The sequence below is a fragment of the Nomascus leucogenys genome, chromosome 5, assembly GCF_006542625.1.
Source record: "Nomascus leucogenys isolate Asia chromosome 5, Asia_NLE_v1, whole genome shotgun sequence".
In the NCBI taxonomy this organism is placed as follows: domain Eukaryota; kingdom Metazoa; phylum Chordata; class Mammalia; order Primates; family Hylobatidae; genus Nomascus; species Nomascus leucogenys.
The window spans coordinates 71259040-71275538 of record NC_044385.1 but is presented as its reverse complement, the minus strand read 5'-3'; the positions used below and the strand labels follow the sequence as shown (position 1 = coordinate 71275538).

At 43.1% G+C, this 16499-nt stretch overlaps 2 protein-coding genes across 4 annotated transcripts in view; one reads left to right on the top strand and one right to left on the bottom strand.

Annotated features, from left to right (window-relative positions):
- The window catches only part of GPALPP1 (GPALPP motifs containing 1), a 46170-nt gene extending 30867 nt beyond the window's left edge, over positions 1–15303 (bottom strand). For all 3 annotated transcript variants that reach the window (XR_004030164.1, XM_030813351.1, XM_030813353.1), the window contains exon 1: positions 15091–15303. Coding sequence is in view for 2 of the 3 variants with exons in the window: in XM_030813351.1 (XP_030669211.1) it covers positions 15091–15178 (88 nt within the window). In the remaining variant the exon portion in view is untranslated. The remainder of the gene's footprint in view (positions 1–15090) is intronic.
- Positions 15304–15349: 46 nt separating this feature from the next.
- The window catches only part of NUFIP1 (nuclear FMR1 interacting protein 1), a 50342-nt gene continuing 49192 nt past the window's right edge, over positions 15350–16499 (top strand). Inside the window, exon 1 of the mRNA XM_030813350.1 lies at positions 15350–15809. Within this exon, the coding sequence (XP_030669210.1) occupies positions 15398–15809 (412 nt within the window). The 5' untranslated portion in view covers positions 15350–15397. The remainder of the gene's footprint in view (positions 15810–16499) is intronic.

The window sequence follows — 16499 nt, the reverse complement described above, 5'->3', positions numbered from 1 at the left end:
TTTTCCAAAGAGTATTCTGGGTATGCCATTCATTCAATATTGTAGTAATAGTAATATTTGTTACTACAAAAACTTAAGTGTAATAAGTAAAAAACAAATAACATGGTTTGAGTTCTTAGGTGTTATGAATTGTTTTAAGAGACATACACATTATTCTATTTAATTCTGATAAAAATCCTATAAGGGAGGTATTATTTCTATTTTACAGATGAAGAAACTGAGGCAGAGAATTGTCAAGTGACTTGCCTAACTTCATATAACTAAATAGTGGGGCTGGTATAAGAACCCAGGAGTCTGATTTCAAAGCCTATATCCTTAACCACTATACTAGCCAATATTCAATAGTCAGCAACCATCCATCCAACAACAGTTATTAAGTAAATACTTCTAGAGAAACAAACATTAAAAGAATTAAGATCAATTCAGATAGTGTAAATGCTGCTATGAAAATAGGAAAAAGGTGATACTGTATATGTGGGAGGGTAATTTTAAAGACAGCGGTAAGGCAAAAATCTCTCTGAGAAAAAGACATTTGAATGGAGACTTAAATGATGAGATGACAGAGGCCATGGATGGAGGAACAGCCAGTGCAAAACTCCTATGCAGGAAGCAAGCCTGATGTGCTTGATGGACAAAAAGGCCAGTGTGGCTAAAGAAAAGCAAAATGACGAGATCAAGTTGGATGGTATAAAGGGGCCAGACTCTTGCTTTGGAGTCAGACTCTGTGCTTTGAATTCCAGGTTGGCCACTTACTAGCTGTGTGATTTGGATAAGTTACTTAACCTTCCTATTACACTCTTGCTTTGTAAAATGAGGTTAATAATAGTTTCAACCTCACAGGACTGTTGTGAAGATTACATCAGTTAATATATGCAAAGCACCTAACAAAGTCTTTGGCATATAGCAAGTGCTCAATAAATGCTAGTACAGGCTACAATAAGGAGTTTGGACTTCTCTTTCCCTTTCCCTTTTCTGTTCCCTTTCCCTAAGAGGCAAGATCTCACTGTGTTGTCCAGGTTGTAGTGCAGTGGCTATTCACAGGTGCGATCCCACTGCTGATCAGCATGAGAGTTTTCACATGCTTTGTTTCCGACCTGGGCTGGTTCACCCCTTCTTAGGGCAATCTGGTGGTCCTTCACTCCCGGAGGTCACCATACTGATGTTGAACTTAGTGTGGACGCCAGATTGCATAGCACACTATAGCCCAGAACTCCTGGACTCAAGCGATCCTCTTGCCTCAGCTTCCTGAGTACCTGGGACTACAGGCATGCACCACCACATCCAGCAGGAGTTGGGATTTTAATTACAACAGGCAGTCATTGGGAGGTTGTGGGTCAGGAGAGACATGATATGAATTACCAAACAAACAAACAAACAAAAAACTGTCTGCTTGTGGACAACGGACAAGAGAGATCAGCAACAGGGGATATGCATTAGAAAGCTGATAAAAAACGGTTTGGGCCAGGTGTTGTGGCTCATGCCTGTAATCCCAGCACTTTGGGAGGCCGAGGTGGGTGGATCACCCGAGGTCAGGAGTTCAGGACCAGCCTGGGCAACATGGTGAAACCCTATCTCTACTAAAAATACAAAATTGGCTGGGCGTGGTGGCGTGCGTCTGTAATCCCAGCTACTTGGGAGGCTGAGGCAGGTGAATTGCTTGAATCCTGGCAGTGGAGGTTGCAGTGAGCCGAGATCATGCCATTGCACTGCAGCCTGGGCGACAGAGCAAGACTCCATCTAAAAAAAAAAAAAAGAAAAAAAAAAAGGTTTGATTTGCAACATACTCTGATGGAAGGGCAAAGAGGACTGCTAATGGTTTGGATGTTAGAGGTGAGAAGGAAAAAAAAAAGGAACCAAGGATAGGTCTTAGGTTTTGCGCCTGACTAGCTAGGCAGGTGAATGGCAATGCTATTCTCTAACATGGAGAAGGCTGGGAAGAAAATAGGCTGGGAGGGGAGAGTTGAGAGTTCATTTTTCACATTTTAAGTTTCATACAGCCTTAAAAATTTAGGTGGTGCTATCAGTGGTACTTGGGCATACTAGGGTGTATAGGGTGTGTAAGTCCGTTCTCAGGCTGCTATGAAGAAATACCTGAGACTGAGTAATTTATAAAGGAAAGAGGTTTAATTGAGCCACAGTTCAGCATGGTTGTGGAGGCCTCAGGAAACTTACAATTATGGTGTAAGGGGAAGCAAACACATCAAACACATCCTTTTTCACATGGCAGGAGGAAGGAGAAGTGCAGAGAGAAAGGGGGAAAAGCCCCTTATAAAACTATCAGATCTCATGAGAACTCACTCACTATCACAAGAACAGCATGAGGGTAACCACCATGACTCAGTTACCTCCCACTGGGTCCCTCCCACAACATGTAGGGATTATGGAAACTATAATTCAAGATGAGATTTGGGTGGGGACACAGCCAAACATTATCACAGTGTAAAGCTCAGGGGAGAAACTAAGGCTAGTTTTGGAATCGTTGGCCTATTTCAAAAAAACTTTTCCTATCTCTCTTGGTGCATTACTATAGAACAGACTCATAACATGCCTTAGAAAAGAATAACTAAGGCATGATGCATTACAGCAAAAAGAGGAAAACATCAAGCATCATGGATGGGATTCCTATCTCCAACTGCTGTTTAGGGTTTACTGAAAAAGACTTAATGTCTTAGTACGTAAGTGTTCCCCAATTATAAATAGAGACTATATGTGACCTCTAACCTCATGTGTGACCCCATAGGAGTGATTGGCTCTTTTCATCTTCTTGATTCTAAGTACATTAAAGAGGGAAGATGTTTTTTCCTCTTCTGCTTCTTTCTCTTCTTATATGTGACTGCTATCAATGTAATTTATCAATTGTATACTATTGGTCAATTTTGGATAGGTTTGTATCAAGAAAAATTTTTATTATTCTTTTATATATTTTAAGCAATTAGTTGTGTAATATGCTCTAAATATGTGCTGTTCTTGGTATTATAATATACATACATAACATTTTATTTATTTATGTATTCATTCACTCATTTATTTATTTCGTGATGGGGTCTTGCTCTGTTGCCTGAGTTAGAAAGCAGTGATCATGGCTCACTGTAACCTTGAACTCCTGGACTCAAGCAATCCTCCCATCTCAGCCTCCTGCGTGGCTAGGACTACAGGTGTTTGCCACCATGCACAGATAATTTTTAAATTTATTTTATTTATTTTTTTGAGACCAGGGTCTCACTATGCTGTCCAGCTTGGTCTTGAACTCTTGGTCTCAAGTGATCTTCCTGCCTTGGCCTCCCAAAGCACTGGGATTACAGGCATGGGCCACCCCACCTGGTGCTATTACAACTAAAAAAATTGCTTTGGATTTTTAAAGAAACAAATGGGATATACATTTTTTAAAAAGATAATAAGCAGATGAAGATAAAACTCATCTAAGAAATCCTGGCCTTTTAAAAATAATCACAGGAAAAATAGTATAAAAAAGTAACATTCAGCACATAGTACCATTGATTTCTATTTGAGTTGTGTCAAAATAAACAACTATTTCATCATGAAATGACAGAATATTGAGATGGCAATATAAAAAAGAAAAAAGAGGCCAGGCGCGGTGGCTCATGCCTGTAATCCCAGAACTTTGGGAGGCCAAGGCAGGCGGATCATGAGGTCAAGAGATCGAGACCATCCTGGCCAACATGGTGAAACCCCATCTCTACTAAAAATACAAAAATTGGCTGGGCGTGGTGGCATGTGCTTGTAGTCCCACCTATTCAGGAGGCTGAGGCAGGAGAATCACTTGAACCCGGGAGGTGGAGGTTGCTTTGAGCCAAGATCACGCCACTGCACTCCAGTCTGGTGACAGAGCGAGACTCTGTCTCAAAAAAGAAAAAGAAAAAAAAAGAAAAAAGAGAAGAATATTAAAAGTATCAGTCAGTATACGCCACAATACAGACCTCCTAACAAAAGTAAGGACATGTCTGGCTTCACTTTTTTATAGATATCCTTCTTAACTATGAATAATCTCAAAAAATTATTTTGGGAACATGTAATGAACTATTCCGTATCTCTCCTAAGGCAGTGATGCTTGTCGTAATTAAGGAGGCTCTCCTATTGCAATGATAATTTTCCAAACAGATTATAAATTCCATGAGAACAGGAGTTATGCCTTCCTTATATTTCACTTTATTTCCCTTTTCATATCACACAGAATTATGCATACAAAAAAATGAACTCAGTATAATACACAAAATCTCATTACAGATCGGCATTAACAGATGAACATCCACAACTGATTTTGATGACTAGGAACGCTAACTTGAACCCCGATGAAATGAAATGTTACTCCCCCAAACCAATTCTATTCTTCTCATTAGTAGACCTATATTACAAAAAAATTATATGGTATTATATTTAAGATTGCAACAATAAAATTTTGTGAAGTTTGCTTCCTTGTTATACACATACTTTCACAACAATCTTGATTTTGCCTACTGACCTGCAAGGTCAAAAGTACAGTTGTCCCTCGGTATTCTTGGGAGATTAGTTCCAGGACCAACTCCCCAGTTTGCAGCTACCAAAATCTGTGGCTATGGCCTTGGTTCCACATCCCTTGAACATTGTACTTGCAATCTAGAGTTGGTTGAACCTGAAGACTCAGAACCTGCAGACAGGGTCAACTGTATTTACTATCTGGTCCTTTACAAGAAAAGTTTGCTGACCCCATGACATAGTTAAGTCATGCAAATATAAAGAAGGGGCACCCAACCCATCTTTTACAGGCAGTAGATAGTTAACATCAAAGAATGTTTCCTAGAAGCAGTGATGTAGGGGTGGACCTGAGTTAGCTGGGCAAAGAAGGTGGGGACTGGAGGAAGAGTAGTACAGGCAGAAAGAAAAGCACCTGCAAAAGCCTGAAAGCAAAAGAATCATCACATTTAGAAAACTGAAAGGTGTTCAGGATGGTTGTAACCAAGAGAGGATAGAAAGAGGGGCCAGATGTTGCTGTGAGGTCAAGGAAGACTAGGACTGAAAAGGGAGCCTTGAATTGGTGAGGGTCTCAGTGGACTGGTGAGGGCAGAAATGCAATGGGTTAAGGAGAAAATGGAAGACCCACAGACAGTGAGAAAGAAAAAGCGGCAGCTAGAGGGGGATATGAAGTAGAGTTTTCTTCAAAGATGGGAAAGATTTGAATGTTTTGGTTAAATGCTAAGGGCAGGTGGCCCTAAGGACAGGGAAGGGAGTCAGAGTAAAAATGGAAGGATTAGCTTTAGAAGGAAGCAGTATACCTCTTCCATTGTTACCAAAGGGCAGACAAAAAGCTTGGCATGGGTTCAGGAAAGTTTTTAGATATAGTAACAGAAAATTGAGGAAGTTATCTCATGATGGCATCTACTTGTTCAATGAAGTAGATGGAAAAATAAAAGTTTTAGAAAGAAAGGGAAAGTTTTAAAAAGCCATGGTTGCAGATTGGGGAACAGAAGGGAGGAGAAGCCTGTGAGGATTACTGGACAGACCTATGGACCCAGTTAGGGAACAGGCTAACTTTTAGTAGCATTAGCTTGTTGAGGCATGAGGTTTCTTCTAGCAGCATTAGGCAGCCTGGCTGTAGGCTCACGAGGGGTAAACACTTGGACTGATCCAGGGCTGGGCTTTTGTTAGATGGGTTTGGCAGAATACCCAATGGGATAAAGCAGTTGAGAGCACCAGCAAGGGAGTGGATGAATGGATGGACCATGGAGTCTAACAGGAGTAGGGATGCAAGCACTCCTCTCAGATGGAAGTACTTAGGGATAGAAGTACTTAGGGATGGAAGGCTCAATGAGGTTAAAAAACAAAAATAAAAAGCAAATGAAATGGGAGTAACTTGAGTGGGAACAATGAATGAATAAGGGGTTCTTGCTGAGAATGAGATTTGAATTTGAGTTTTTGGAGCTGGAGTAGGGTAGACCCCCTATTCCAGCTTAAAATGTAGGTGAAATTAGTGGAGGTGAAGGTCACTGCAGATAAGGAGACTGGAGTTATGAGTCAAAATGGCCAAGGCTCCACTCAGCTTCCATAGAACAGCATATGGAGTGTGTGGACTGCTGTTGTGAAAATATTTGCACCCCAGGGTTTCTAATGACATGACTTCGGGGGACATTTCCCAGCAGTCAATTTTCAGAGTATTCAAATGAAGTTAACTAGTTCCATCTCAGACCTGTGTGCTCCCTCTCCTGTTTACTCTGGTCATGCTTGTCAGATCTCTTTCTGGGACAGGAGAGTGTGAGGAACACAGGGCAGATAACAGACTGGATTCAGGAGTCTTCACTTGAAGGTAATCCTGACACCTGCTACCACATGGAAGAACCTTAAGGACATTATGCTAAGTGAAATAAGCCAGTCCAAAAAAAAAAAAAAAAGACAAATACTGTATGATTCCACTCAAATGACGTACTTACAGTAGTCTAGAACAAGACCTTGTCTCAAAAAAAAAAAATATTCCTTAAGAGGGGCCCAGGATTTATGGGGGTTGGGGAAGCCAGGACCTGCATGAATGCAGCTAACCATAACCCCAAAGTGCTGGGATTATAGGCATGAGCCACTGCGCCTGACCAGGAATTTTTACTCTGTCCTCTAGATCATTCCACTCAAATGATGTACTTACAGCAGTGACCTTCACCTCCACTAATTTCACCTACATTTTAAGCTGGAATAGGGGGTCTACCCTACTCCAGCTCCAAAAACTCAAAATCAAATCTCATTCTCAGCAAGAAGACTACTACTTACAGTAGTCAAATTCATAGAGACAAAGTAGAATGGTGCTTGTCAGGAGCTGGAGGGGGGAATGAGGAGTTATTATTTAATGAGTAGAGTTTCTGTTTTACAAGATGAAAAGAGATGTGAATATGGTGGTAATAGTTGCTCAGTCATCTGAATGTATTTAATGCCACTGAACTGTACATTTAAAGATGGTTAAGATGGTACATTTCATGTTATGTGTATTTTATCACAATTTTTAAAAACTGAAAAAAAAAAAAAAAAAAAAAAAAAAAGAGGCCGGGTACAGTGGCTCATGCCTGTAATCCCAGCACTTTGGGAGGCTGAGGTGGATGGATCACTTGAGCCCAGGAGTTCGAGACCAGTCTGGCCAACATGGTGAAACCCCATCTCTAATAAAAATACAAAAATTAGCCAGGTATGGTGATGCATCCCCGTAATTTCAGCTAGTCAGGAGGCTGAGGCAAGAGAATCACTTGAATCAGGAGGCAGAGGCTGCAGTGAGCTGAGATTGTGCCACTGCACTCCAGCCTGGGTGACAGTGAGACGCTGTTTAAAAAAAAAAAAAAATCCCCTTCCCAACCATTAGATTTCTTCCAGATTCCATACAAAGGATTATGGTTAGCTGCATTCATGCAGGTCCTGGCTTCCCCAACCCCCATAAATCCTGGGCCCCTCTTAAGGAATTTTTTTTTTTTTGAGACAAGGTCTTGTTCTAACACTCAGGCTGGAGTGCAGTGGTGTGATCACACAGCTCACTGCAACCTCAAACTCCTGAGCTCAAGCAATGCTCTTGCCTCAGCCCCCCGAGTAGTTGAGACTGCATGTGCACGCTGCCATGCCTGGCTAATTTTTAAATTTTTAGTAGAGATGAGGTCTTACTATGTTGCCTAGGCTGTTCTTGAAGTCCTGGGCTCAAGTGATCCTCCCACCTTAGCCTCCCAAAGTGCTGGGATTACAGGCATGAGCCACTGTGCCTGACCAGGAATTTTTACTCTGTCCTCTAGTCGGCCAAAAGGAATCTACTGAGTACCCACTTTGTGCTGGGTACCCTGCCAGTATTGGGGATTACAGAGGCTTAGGACGTGGTTCCTTTCCTCATGGTTTAGTGGGGCAAACCAGCAAACAATCCAGCACAATAACTACAGATAGAGAAAGCCACGTGTGCTCCCATCCCTCACCACAAACACTGTGGTCTTGGCACCAGCAGGACCAGCAGCAACTGGGAGCTTGTCAGAAATGCAGAATCTCAGGTCTCACCCAGATCACCTGAATCAGAGTTGGCATCTTAACAAGATCTCTGGGTAATCCATGTACATGTTCAAGTTTAAGGTGCACTGCTACAGAAGACAGAAATAGGGTGACCAATTGTGCTGGTTTGCTTGGGATTGAAGGGCTTCTTGGGATGTGGGATTTTTAGTGCTAAAACTGGGACAGTCCCAGGGACTGAGGGGGTAATTTAGTCTTTGCTCCTGAACTTATAATACATTAAAATCCTGTCAGGGGAGGAAAGAAGAGACTGACTAGAACATTGAAAGACTTTTTTTAGAAGTTCATATCATTTTTTAAAGAATCTGATAGGAACTCTCATTGGGAATCATTAAACAAAGACGTTAGATAAGCATCTAAGTTCTTATATAAAAACCTTCACCCCATGGGTGGGAATATCATCACTTAAAAGAAAGAATAGAGTATAAAAAAAAAAAGAGGGCTTAGGAGTCAGCTTTCAGAATCTTTAACACCTGAAGGTTTAATCGAAGATAAACTATTTGAGATGAAGAAGAGCTGCCCAAAGAGAAGACAAAAATGAGGGGAGTATGGTATCACAGAAACTGAAAGAAGAGGGGGTGTGTGTGTGTGTGTGTGTGTGTGTGTGTGTATGTATAAAGATAGGGGCTTGAGTCGGGGTGCGGTTGCTCACGCCTGTAATCCCAGCACTTTGGGAGGCCAAGGCAGGAGGATCACCTGAGGTCGGGAGTTCAAGACCAGCCTGACCAACATGGAGAAACCTCCTCTTTACTAAAAATACAAAATTAGTCAGGTGTGGTGGTGCATGCCTGTATCCCAGCTACTTAGGAGGCTGACGCAGAAGAATAGCTTGAACTTAAGGCAGAGGTTGCGGTGAGCCGAGATCGCAACATTGCACTCCAGCCTGGGCAACAAGAGCAAAACTCCATCTCAAAAAAAAAAAAAAAAAAAAAAAATGCTCTCTCTCCAATGCCTCACATTTCCAATTATCTAACGATATATATGATGTGATATTCTGAACAATGAACCTAAATCAACAACAACAACAAAAAATCACGAATAAATAATTTCAAGAATACTTTTATTAAGAAAACCATGTATATTGGAAAACTGTGTGACTTTATATTTATCATGTGAGGAGGCCCATAATACCTGAATCCCAAGATTAAATTTTGTACTGAGCTCTGAAAACTAGCAAAATGAATGAAACTAAGGGATGGGAGGGAGCACTCAAACCTGAGGGAACAACATGAAGACTTTAAGGTAGGATGGGACACGGTGGGCAGCAGGAACAGAGAAGACCAGGTAATCCAATTCTCCTGCCTCAGCCCCCTGAGTAGCTGGGATTACAGGCATGCAGCAGCACACCTGGCTAATTTTTGTATTTTTTAAGTAGAGATGGGGTTTCTCCATGTTGAGGCTGGTCTCGAACTCCTGACTTCAGGTGATCCACCCACCTCGGCCTCCCAAAGTGCTGGGATTACAGGCATGAGCCACCGCGCCCGGCCGCGAGACAGCATTTTTTTTTAGAAATTAGACTCTAAATTCAAGTTACTTTCTCTCTCTCTCTTTTTTTTTTTTTTCTTTTTTTTGAGACAGGGTCTCACTCTATCACCCAGGCTGGAGTGCAGTGGCATGATCGTAGCTTACTACAACCTCCAACTCCTGGGCTCATGTGATCCTCCCACCTCAGCCTCCCAAGTAGCTGGGACTACAGGCATGCACTACCTGTATTTTTTGTAGAGATGGGGTTTTGCCATGTTGCCCGGGCTGGTCTTGAACTCATGGGTTCAAGAATGCCTGCCTCAGCTTCCCGAAGTGCTGGGATTACAAGCATAAACAACCATGCCTGACCCAAGTTTCTTAAACCTAGATGCACAAGCCAATAAGCATATGAAAAGGTGCTCAACATCACTAATCGTTAAGGAAATGCAAATCAAAGCAATGAGATACCACTTCACACCCATTAGGATGACTATTATAAAAAAAAACAAAACAAAGACAAACAGAAATTAACAAGCACTGGGAGGATGTGGAGAAACTGAGACCCTTGTACAGTGCTAGTGGGAATGTAAAATGGTGCAGCTGCTGTAGACAACAGTATGCTAGTTCCTCAAATTGTTTTTTTTTGTTTTTGAGACGGAGTCTCGCTCTGTCGCCCAGGCTGGAGTGCAGTGGCGCGATCTTGGCTCACTGCAACCTCTACCTCCCAGGTACAAGTGATTCTTATGCCTCAGCCTCCCCAGTAGCTGGGACTACAGGTCCCAGATCACCTGAATCAGAGTTGGCATCTTAACAAGATCTCTGGGTAATCCACCACGCCTGGCTAATTTTTGTATTTTTAGTAGAGACGAGGTTTCACCATGTTGGCCAGGCTGGTCTTGACCTCTTGACCTCAGGTGAGGTCACCTGCCTCGGCCTCTCAAAGTGCTGGGATTACAGGTGTGAGTCACCGTGCCCGGCCTCTCAAAATGTTGTAGAATTACCACATGGTCCAGCAATCCCATTTCTGGGTATACGACCAAAAGAAATGAAAGCAGGGATTTGAAGAGATTATTTGTACACCCATGTTCATAACAGCATTATTCACAATAGCATACATAGCAACTCAAGGGTCCAGCAAAAGATGAATAAACAAAATGTAGTCTATACAGTATATACATACATGGAATATTGTTGAGTCTTAAAAAGAAAGGAAATTCTAACGTGCTACAATAAGTGAAGCTTGAAAAAATTATGCTAAGTGAAATAAGCCAGTAACCAAAGGACAAGTACTGTATGATTCCATTAAATGAAGTACCTAGAATAGTCCAATTAACAGAAAAAGAAAGTAGATGGTAGTTACCAGGGACTGGGTCAGAGGGGAGAATGGGGAGTTATTGTTTAATGGGTATAGGTTTCAGTTTTACAAGATGAAAATAGTTCTAGAGATGGATAGTGGTGATGACTGCACAACAATGTGACTGTTCCTAAGTGCCACTGAACTATATGCTTACAAATGGTTAATATGACAGATGTGTATATTTTACCAGAATAAACGAAAAAAAACTAGATGCATATATATGGTTGCCTGATTTATAAGGAAGGTGACAGTGGAGAAAGGATGGTCTGTTCAATAAATGGTGCCAGGATGCCCTTACAGGGGCAAAAAATTTTCATCCCTATCTCACACCACACACAAACATTAATTCCAGATGAATTGCAAATATAAATGTGAAAGCTGAAACAATAATGCTTTTAGAAGAAAACACAGAACAGCTTTATAACCTTGGGGTGGGCAAAGATACCTTAAATAGGATGCAAAAAATTCTACAATAAAAGAAAAAAATTAAAAGTCAGAATATATTAAAATTAAAAACTTATGTTAATCAAAAAATACCAACATGAGTGAAAAAACAACCACAGAATTAGAGAAGATATTTCTGATACACCTATCTGGAAAATGACTCATATCCAGACTATAAAAAGAACTCTATAAATCAATATGAAGACAGACAACTCAATGGAAAAATAAGCAAATGATTGAACACAGCATGTATTCACATGGTCAAATCACACATGAAAAGCTGGTCAATTTCATTTGTCATCAGGGAAATACAAATTAAAACTACCATGAGATATTGCTACAAACTACCAGATTTAAAAGAAAAAAACTAAGTATTAGAATGTGGAACAACTAGAATTCTCATACATGCTGAGAACTTTGGTGACTTTAGAAGCTGGGAGTATCTACCATAAGACATATACTACAATGCATAGCAGCACGTTTTATAACAGCCTCCAAATGGAAATTACTCAAATGTCCATCCAATGTAAAATGGGTAAACTGCAGAACATTCATCCAATGGATGACTATATAGCAATGTAAAAAAACAACCTATAATAATTCTATTTGTTTAAAGACCAGATTATGAACTTCAACAATCTATAATAATGCTAATCTACATAAATGAATCTCACAAAGTAATGTAGTACCAAGATAGGAAGCCAGCTACGAAAGAGAAAACATGCAAAAAGAATCTGTGATGTTATAAATCAAGACAGCAGTTACCCTTTGGTTGTAGGAGGGGTGGTGATGCAGGTAGTAACTGGAAGATGGTCCAAGTGCAGCTTCTATGGTGTGATATAGTGGATGTGAAGGCCATTGGTACTGGCAAACTTCTTAAAAATCCAGATAGATGAAATAAAAATGATATATGAAGATTTTTTGGCAACTGTTTTAGGTTCAGCCATCTAGGCGGTTATGAAGGGAATGGAATTACAGCAGGGGAGATTATGTGTTAAAAATGACACACTACGTTTAAGATATTGTGCTTGACGAAAAGAAGTCATTCAACAAATACATACGAAGAATCTTTCTTTTTCTTTTTTTTTTTTTTTGAGACGGAGTCTCACTCTGTCGCCAGGCTGGAGTGCAGTGGCGCGATCTCGGCTCACTGCAACCTCCGCCTCCCAGGTTCAAGCAATTCTCCTGCCTCAGCCTCTCAAGTAGCTGGGACTACAGGTACGTGCCACCATGCCTGGCTAATTTTTGTATTTTTAGTAGAGACAGGGTTTCAACATGTTGGCCAGAATGGTCTCGATCTCTTGACCTCGTGATCCGCCTGCCTCGGCCGCCCAAAGTGCTGGGATTACAGGTGTGAGCCACCGCACCCGGCCCCAAGAATCTTTTATGTGCCAGGCAGGTTGTAATACAACTCCTTCAAGTAGAGGGCAATATACACATTACACATGCACAGCCTTAAGTGCTGGGGGGAATGGAGGAAGAACACGTAAAAGAAACAAACAGAAGAGAGTAGACAAAGAAAGATGTACTTGACATAAAGCTGGTAGAATGATGGAAGCAAACTGTAACAGAATTATCTATGCAGGAGATGGTGGTTGCTTATCTGCAAATCCTGCGTTGGTTTAAAATCAGGGAATATGGGCCGGGTGCAGCGGCTCGCGCCTATCATCCCAGCACTTTGGGAAGCTGAGGTGGGCAGATCACCTGAGGTCGGGAGTTGGAGATCAGCCTGGCCAACATGGGGAAACCCCGTCTCTACTAAAAATACAAAATTAGTAGGGCACAGTGGCATGCGCCTGTAATCTCAGCTACTCAGGAGGCTGAGGCAGGAGAATTGCTTGAACCCGGGAGGTGGAGGTTGCAGTGAGCTGAGATTGCGCCACTGCACTCCAGCCTGGGCGACAGAGTGACACTCCGGCTCAAAAAAAAAAAAAAAAATAAATAAATAAATAAAATAAAATAAAAAATAAAATCAGGGAATATGGTGAACCAGGAACAACATACACATAGGAACCCAACTAGCTAAACTGGTTAAGCACACCTTTCTTCAACCTTGGTCGAATGGAACCTTTCTTGCTAAAATAAAGTCATTATTTTTTATTTTATTTTTTTGGGACGGAGTCTCACTCTGTTTCCCAGGCTGGAGTGCAATGGCACGATCTCAGCTCATTGCAACATCCACCTCCTGGGTTCAAGCGATTCTCCTGCCTCAGCCTCCTAAGTAGCTGGGATTATAGGCGCGTGCCACCACGCCCCGCTAATTTTTGTATTTCTAGTAGAGATGGGTGTTTCAACATGTTGGCCAGGCTGGTCTCGAACTCCTAAACTCGTGATCCGCCCACCTCGGCCTCCCAAAGCGTTGGGTTCACAGGCGTGAGCCACCGCACCTGGCCTTATTTTATTTTTTTAAAGCTATCTCCTACAGGAAGGAAAGCATAATTTTTTATATTTACTTTTATTTATTTATTTTTTTGAGACTAACTCTCGCTCCGTCGCCCAGGCTGGAGCGCAGTGGCACTCTCGGCTCACTGCAACCTCCGCCTCCTGGGTTCAAGCGATTCTCCTGCCTCAGCCTCCAGAGCAGATGGGATTACAGGGGCCCGCCACCACGTTCGGCTAATTTTTGTATTTTTAGTAGAGATGGGGTTTCAACATGTTGGCCAGGCAGGTCTCGAACTCCTGACCTCAAGTGATCCGCCCGTCTCGGCCTCTCAAAGTGCTGAGATTACAGGCTTGTGCCACCTCGCCCGGCTGGAAAGCATAATTTTTAAAGTGGTTATGACAGAAACTAGATTGGAAAGGGGCCTGTAGTAGAAACATGGCCTCCGGGTAGACCAGGAAGAAAAATTACATTCAGAAATGGCAGGGTTACTCTTTCAGCTTTCTCGTCTCCAACTGGGTTCTCGGTGCTAGTTTACAGATGTGAAGAAACATTAAAGCAGATAGGTATGCATGCCGGAATCCGAGAAGCATTTGTTTCGTATATGCCAAGTGCCTGTTGCATGTTCAGGTAGAAGACCATAGTGCAATGGTGAAGGCAGATTATGTCGACAAATTATTCAAATACAGTGTACTAAATATGCAATGTAATTAGGAAAAAACCCGAGGGCAAAAAGAAAGGCATGACAATGCTTCGGGGAATTTGGAAAGGTTTTATTGGTGTGACATTTAAGTTGGGCCTTGAAGGACGGGGAGAAGTTTGTCAGTCATGTTTAGAAATGCAACCAGAGGAAGCCCAGAAGCCTAGAGCGTTAAGGAACTGCGCAGCAACTCAGACTGGATTGAGTATTGGGCTGCGTTTGTCAGATGCACTAACAGAATGAGAGACTAGGAAGGCAGGTAGGGGGCTGGAGAGAACAGGATCTGCAAGGTTCTTGTAATCAGAAGGCAATATGGCACAGAGGTTAGGAGAACCGCTTCCTTCTAAGTCGCGCTCCATGATCTAACAGTATGATCTAGACACTGGCATGGGCTTGGGCGTACCCATTTGCAACATCGGAAAATAGTTTTTTTCTTATACGGCTTAAATGACTGAATGGGTATCAGTCAGTTAGGGCAGCGTGCAGCTCATATTAAGGCTAAATGAGAATGTATTGTCATCACGAAGCCAAACCACGCCAAAGCTCGGTTTCTAGGAGGGTCCCCCAGCCTCCTCCCCACTGCTACTGTTTGGGAAGAGAAAAGTTCTCTCGGGTCGGGCCGCGCCCACTCCCCACTCCTGCGCCCTCCTAGGCCTCCGACTTTCTTCAGCTAGCAGGGCCCGGCCAGGGAGGGGGTAGATGGGCCTGGTGGGCAGCGGAGACGCCGCCGCTTACCAGGGCTCGGGTCCCGCTCTTCGTCCTCTGCTGTTCCGTGGGCCTTGAAGCCGGGCGGCAGGGCCGGTCCGATCAGGTCTCTTGCCATCCGCGGTGGCGGACACCGGTCACAGATACGAGTCTATCCACGAACGTCAAACCTATCCAAAAAGAATCCCGCGATCAGCAGCGAAGAATGGCAGGTTTCCCGGCGCCGACCAATGACGTAAAGCCTGTGGTTGGCTGAGCCGTGTGGTTCACTGTAAAGGAAGTGACGGCTAATGCTTGCTCCACAGTCGCGTGCTAGACTCCTGACCCTGCTGGTGGTATGGCTGAGCCGACTAGTGATTTCGCGACTCCTACCGGGTGGCGTGCGTCTCCCGAGCTGACTCCCACGGTAGGGCCCCTGAGCGACACTGCCCCGCCGCGGGACCGCTGGATGTTCTGGGCAATGCTGCCGCCACCGCCACCACCGCTTACGTCCTCGCTTCCCGCAGCCGGGTCAAAGCCTTCCTCTGAGCCGCAGCCCCCCATGGAGGCCCAGTCTCTCCCCGGGGCGCCGCCCCCCTTCGACGCCCAGATTCTTCCCGGGGCGCAACCCCCCTTCGACGCCCAATCCCCTCTTGATTCTCAGCCTCAACCCAGCGGCCAGCCTTGGAATTTCCATGCTTCCACATCGTGGTATTGGAGACAGTCTTCTGATAGGTTTCCTCGGCATCAGAAGTCCTTCAACCCTTCAGGTAGGCTATTTTTCCACGTGGTCGACCCCTTTACCTTTTTCCCCCGTTCTTTCCTCTCCCCTTTCTCCGTTTCCTCTCTCCACTCTGCCCTGCCTCTGCACTCTTGGAGTCTGGTCATCAGTATCTCAAAACAAAGTGAGACCCCCATCTCTACAAAAAAAATAAAATTAGCCAGGCATGGTGGCATGCCTGTGGTCCCAGATGCATGGGAGGCTGAGGCAGGAGGATTCCTTGAGCCCAGGAAGTCGAGGCTGCTTTATCAACTAAGTTTATATAATATTGTAAATCCTTTATTCTCAAAATATGTCTGACTAGAATGTTTTCCTGTTGCCTGTTAATTCCATTTAGCAGTTATTTATTGAATTCCGACTGTGTACCAGAATCTGGGTATATAGCAGTGAGCAGAACATACAAAAAATATTATGGAGCTTAATATTAATATCTCTCGTGTAGGAAGACAGACAATAAGCAAAATAAAATATTGTGCATTAGAAGGTTATGAGTGCTGTGGAGAGAGATAAAACAAAGAAGAATGGTAAGTAGTGCAGGGTTTTCTTTTTTTCTTTTTTTTTGGAGACAGTGTCACTCTGTCTCCCAGGCTGGAGTGAAGAGTAGCGCGATCTGCTTCACTCCAGCCTATGCAGTCTCTGCAGAGAGGCTCACTGCAACCTCTGCCTCCCGAGTTCAAGC